This window comes from Manis javanica, chromosome 2, assembly GCF_040802235.1.
Source record: "Manis javanica isolate MJ-LG chromosome 2, MJ_LKY, whole genome shotgun sequence".
Classification (NCBI taxonomy): Eukaryota; Metazoa; Chordata; class Mammalia; order Pholidota; family Manidae; genus Manis; species Manis javanica.
The window spans coordinates 11,684,482-11,690,481 of record NC_133157.1 but is presented as its reverse complement, the minus strand read 5'-3'; the positions used below and the strand labels follow the sequence as shown (position 1 = coordinate 11,690,481).

The 6,000-nt window shown below is 49.4% G+C and overlaps 1 protein-coding gene across 1 annotated transcript; it reads left to right on the top strand.

Moving 5' to 3' along the window:
* Positions 1-360: 360 nt before the first annotated feature.
* On the top strand, positions 361-2,144 carry OR5C1 (olfactory receptor family 5 subfamily C member 1). Its single transcript, XM_017675962.3, has one exon. The coding sequence runs from the start codon at positions 950-952 to the stop codon at positions 1,973-1,975; it is 1,026 nt and encodes a 341-aa protein (XP_017531451.3). The 5' UTR covers positions 361-949; the 3' UTR covers positions 1,976-2,144.
* The last annotated feature ends 3,856 nt before the right edge of the window (positions 2,145-6,000 follow it).

Here is a 6,000-nt window from a genome sequence, read left to right as displayed (position 1 = left end):
ATATGCAATAGAATGATGAAGTGCCAAGAAAGATGTAAGCTCCAGACCGCAGGGCACGTACAAGGGAGAAGTCTGGTTTCATGTGAGTACATCAGGGAAGACTTTACAACACAGACAGCTTTTAGCAAACACAAAAAGAGGAAGGAGGGTCTAGGCAGAAGGGACAAGGGCAAAGGCACAGAAATGTGAAGCAATTCTACGTTTCCTGAAAATCGCACTGCTTTTGATTGCCTCAAGTTGCTTCTTTCCCATATGAAGCAAGGCATCTAGCTCAGTTCATTTCAATTCACTGAGCTTTCAGCAAACACCTGCTGTGGGCCAGGCCCTGTGGGAGACGCTTTACATACATTATCTCATCGAGTCCTTGGACCTTTTTTTCCCCTTAAATAGACGAGAAAGTTGAGGCCCAGAGAAATGAAGGGTCTGGCCCTGGAATACAGTCAGGTCTTCTGTTCTTTCCAGTCCCCTGTTGCCCCAAGATTCCAGGCCACTGCTGCCCTCTCCTTTCCCAGGTCCTACTCCAAAGGAAAGATGTCCTCCCAGCAAACCTGAAGACCCATAGCTAGTTATCCTTTGGGTCACGAGACTCTTTCTGCCCATTCACTTGTCTCTTTTCCTTGCTCGGAAACTGGAGAAGAGAGGCATATGGGGTCATACGGTTCTCAATCCTTGTTCAGACACTATAATTCCATTCATCATTCCACTTAACAAATATTTATTGGGCACTTACTATGTGCCAGGCAATGTTCTCAGTAGTGTGGCTACAAAATTGAGTAAGACAAGATTCTTGCCACTATGCAAGTTAAATTGTAGTGACTTCTCAGAGGTAGAGACAAAGGTTTTGAGAGGCTACATGGCTTCTACAAGGTCACAGTGCAATTTTGTTGCACATTTAGGACGGAAACCCAAGTCTACCTGACTGCCAGTACGAAGTGCTTTCTCCCCCGTGATGGTTGTGACCTTTCTCTCATCTCCCTCTTGCTTTTCCTCCTTTCAGTCTCTGTCCATCAGGATGACACTGGAGAACCTCACGCGGGCCAGGGTCACCCCTGCTGACTTCATCCTTCTGGGCATCACAGATCGCTGGGATCTGCGCGTTACCCTCTTCCTCATCTTCCTGCCCGTCTACCTGGTGAGCCTGCTGGGAAATGTGGGTATGGTCCTGCTGATCCACGTGGATGCCCGGCTCCACACACCTATGTACTTCTTCCTGGCCAACCTCTCCATGCTGGATGCATGCTGTTCCTCTGCCATCGGCCCCAAGATGCTAGTGGACCTGCTGCTGCCCCATGCCACCATCCCTTATGCAGCCTGTGCCCTCCAGATGTTTGTATTCGCAGGGCTGGCTGACGCCGAGTGCTGCCTGTTGGCAGCCATGGCCTATGACCGCTATGTGGCCGTCGGAAACCCCCTTCTCTACACAACGGCCATGTCCCGGCGTCTGTGCCTGGCCTTGCTGGGAGCATCAGGCCTGGGTGGGGCAGTGAGCGCCTTTGTCCACACGACCTTCACCTTCCGCCTGAGTTTCTGCCGCTCCCGGGAGGTCAACAGCTTCTTCTGCGATATCCCTCCGCTGCTGGCCATCTCCTGCAATGACACCAGTCTCAACGAACTCCTCCTCTTTGCTGTCTGTGGCTTCATCCAGACAGCCACGGTGGTGGCTATTGCCGTGTCTTATGGTTTCATTGCTGGGGCTGTCATCCGCATGGGATCAGCCGAGGGCCGTCGACGAGCAGCTTCCACCTGTGGCTCCCACCTCACGGCTGTGGCCATGCTGTATGGGACACTTATTTTCATGTATCTGCGGCCCAGCTCCAGCTATGCCCTAGACACCGACAAGATGGCGTCTGTGTTCTACACCCTTGTCATCCCAGCTCTCAACCCCCTTATCTACAGCCTCCGCAACAAGGAGGTCAAGGAGGCTGTCAGAAGGACCTGGAGCCGATTCTGCTGCCTGGGGTGGGCGCACCAGTGAGAGGTCTGAGGAGGCTAGTCAGGACTAACCACGAAGGGATGAGGAGGACACTTCCCAGCCCTGTTCCTATGGGCACACACGGATGGTCCTCTGGCTTGCGTGTCTCCCGTCATGGTTTACTGGGCTGGAAAGGGGAAGAAAAGGAAGCTTACAGAATGGAGGCGGGAACCTAGGGGTAACCTAGGCTGGTCGAAGAGCCAGAACCAAGATCATGTTAATATTGCTGTTGAGCTGCCTTGGGCTCCTCAATGTTCAAAACTTGTAAGAGTTCCTAGATGTTACCAAGTGAAGTTATTAGATTTATTTGCCACTTGCACTTCTAAGTGGCTGATTCCCAGAATACCAGTTAACAGCTGGGTTGGCTCCAAGAGTTTCTATATTCTTGCCCTTTTAAGGTTCTTCATGACCAGTGAGTCTGTTCCCGCTCAGAAGAGCATCTTCAGAACCACTCATGCCAAAGAATAGGACTGAACCTGGTGAGGCAACTACCCTCCCTATTAGCCTACGTAGTCCATTATCAGGGAAACGACGGAACAGCAGTGGTCATATACAGGCTCATATATCTTAATATCCTAATATCCCCACAGTTGAGTTAGGATTTGGCCAAAGCTAGATTAGTTCAGGTATATGATGAAAGTTAAGAAAGGGTCAGAATTATTGTTGTGGTTAAAAGAGGTTTAGGATTAGGGCTCAGGCTATGGCTAAGACTAGGATTATGATAAGGGTAGAACCAGGGTTAGATTTAGAACTTAAAAAGCAATCAGGTGGATTTAGGACTGAATTAAAATCGTGTAAATTAGGATTTGGGTTGATTATAATTATCAATAGGTTTGGGATAAATCTAAGATTTGGAGTTTGGGCAAACCTGAGCTCTTTTTAGAAATATTAAAAATATTTTAGGGTTAATTTTAGAGTGCAGGACTAGTTAATATTGGAATTCAGATTTCACTTTAATTGCTTGCTTAAATCTGATTTATAGTTTACTTCATACTAGAGTTTACTTCATATTAGAGTTTAGTTCATGTTAGATTTAAATTAAGTTGGTGTGGATAATGCTTATGATAAGTTCATAGCCTACTTATTACAGTTAGCCAAGGTTCAGACCTAGATGACAGTTAGGCATAAGAAGAGTATTTTAAGTGTCAAATTGACATGTTTTGGGTCTTAATTTAAGACTTATTTAGGGTTGTGGATGATGGTTAACATTTCCTAAAACTTAAGTGTAGGAGTTGGTTATTGGCACATTTAAATTTCATTCCGATTATGTGAAGGCTCATATTAGCACGTGGTTGACCGCTTTGCCTTTAAATTACAATATCCAGAGGCCAGGTTGGGGTTGGGAGAGGAATTTCCATTACCTTGACCTCTCAGGCTAAGGCAACAAGAGTTCACAATTTTGACAGGTTTTCTTTGTCTCTCTGACCCAGTTACACATGGGCAAGGCCTGAGGCACTTCGTTCTGCAGGGAAGCCCCTCCATGCAGGAGCAGGACAGGAGTGGACCCCAGGAGTTATGGCAGTAGCTTTCGAGGAGAGGCAGAGCCTGACCAGAGCTAGCGCCGGCCCCTGACTTGGCTGAGAGGAGGCCAGGGGTGGTGAGCTGTGGGGCTCGGACAGCACGTCACTGTCACCCTCCAACAGGATCCCCATGGAGTCTCTGCCCTGGGCCCCAGCCGGGGCTGGCCTTGCCTCTCCAACTTCCCCTCAAGGAGGAATCAGCCACTGGGCACTTACACAGCAGGAAGACTGAAGGCCCGGTCTGGCTCTCTGAGAAGGTGATACTCCTTTTCACCAGGACTAGAACCTGCCTTCTTAGTAACTATCGTCTATTTGCAAGTCCCAGACTATAGGAGACAGGGATGTGGACAAAACTGTCTCCTCAAATCTTAAAGAATTTTATAGCTTTCCTGACAGAGTCACCAATCCCCCCTGGTTTTCCCAGAGCTATCCCAGTTTTAAAAACTCCCAATGCCCTGTAGGAAAAACCTCCTCAGTGCTGGGCAAACCAGGATGGCTGGTCACCCTATTTCCTGATGAGTCTCACCTTTAGAGACAATATCCCAAAGTCAGCACATTTTGACAAAGGCTTACATAAGTTAAAACCCCTTCTGCTATCACAGGGTTTTATAGTCCTTTCCCAGTTCTTACCCCCTGTCCTATAATAACTCACACGCCCCGACAAGGGTTGGAGGCATTATCAGAAGAGTTGGCAATCTTAGAACTGAGAATGGGAGCTTTGCCCTGGCTCAATGATGTTTACATCAAAGACTTCCTCTGCGGTCATTACCCCTTTTTGTGGGTTTGTGGGCTCTCACGACATACAACTCCCACCATGATCAGCAGATGGTCACCAGAGGCATATGCCCCTCCCATCATCTTGGCCCTAGATGATGTCCGTGGGTCATTCCACAGGTTTAGCCTCAGTGGAGCAGCCAGTTACAATAATTAGCACATATTCTACACATCAACTAGAGGAAACATCAAGTTGCAGGCTCTCTGCCGGGCCTATTTGATAGACAGGCAAACAAAGAAGAGGAAGAGAAGGACCATAACAGAGCCCAACCTGGAGGATAAGGAAGAGAAACAGCCAGACCTTTGCTCCCAGAGAAAGATGCCAAGTAAAGCTCCCAGTTCTGAGAAAGTATTTACCTCTTACACCTCCCCCAACATTTCCTAGGACAAGCAGCATGGACAAGAGACAAGAGGAGGTTTGGGGTGAGGAACATGTTGGCCAGAATGAGTTGGGCCCTGCAGTGTGGGTGGGAACTGAGAGAAAGAGGCAATCCATGGCAGAAGGACAGGCGGACACAAAGGCATGGGGCGAAATGAGCTCAGTGTGGGCAGGAGACTCTAAGGAGACCAGTTTACCTGACTTGAGATGGATGAGTTGGAAAAGAAGTTGAGGGAGGCATAAAGACTGAATATCTGGGAATGATATCTGTGAGTTGGACATCAGGTAGGGAATTTGGACATTATTCAATAAGCAATAGGAAATCATTGAAGGTTCTTATGTGTAAAACCACCCTTTATGGTTGTTTCAACATGGAGTCATGCAAAGCCATTCCCAACTGGAAGGCCACACACAGGCCCTTATGGCACAATATGCACACAGAAACACACACTCCCTCCAACACAGGCCCAATTCCCTTATGAGAAGCATCCGTGCACTGAGAAACGCTCTCACACTATGGCCATCCACACAGACTGAGATGCACTGCACCCTCAGATGCACACTCAAGCTCATGGCCACATTTGGTGGCACAGAGACATGACCACTCTCTCCGTACTCAGGCACATAATCCCCCACACTCAGCCACATGGCCATACTGACTGTCGCAGTCACCACACAACCCCTCCCACACTCCTGCATGTCCTCCGAGAAGCCACCTACAACAGCTGAGAAGAAGGCAGGTGGCCCCAGAAGATACTGTCGGAACCCCTGAGCTCCCCGGGCCCTGACCGCAATCACTCTGCTTGGCGTTCAGGAGTTAGCCTGGCCCTTCTCTCTGGCTTCACAAGGCAGGGACTAGAGAGCAACAGTTTCAGCATGCAGGGCCCCTGAGTGTCCCTGGAGTTGGAGGTGGTACCAATCATCCCTCCCTCTCCAAATTGGGCCCTAGGGAGGAAGGATAACAAGCCCCACAGCCGAGCTGCCTCCTGCCCTGGGATAAGGTCTAGGGGAAAGGCAGTGTTGTCTCTTGAGAGAAGTTCAAGTGCTCCCAAGGCCCCAAGCCCCTTAACTGTGGCCAATAACTCCCTCCTCAGACCCTCCAGGGGCCAGCTACACCCAGCACCTGCTGCTGTTCCTTCCTGCGATGTGGAGAAGCCAGAGGGTACACTTGGGGCAAGGGGCCAGGCAGGAGAGTATGCAGATCGGTCTTCCATGTGTGAGTGTGAGCATGCATCACACGCGTGAGTATGAGATGTGTGCCATTTGTGTGAGGCCATGATTGTGCACTGCCATCACTGTACAATGGTGTCATTGCAAGGTGGGGGCAGTGCAGGCATGCATGTGCCCCTCTAGGG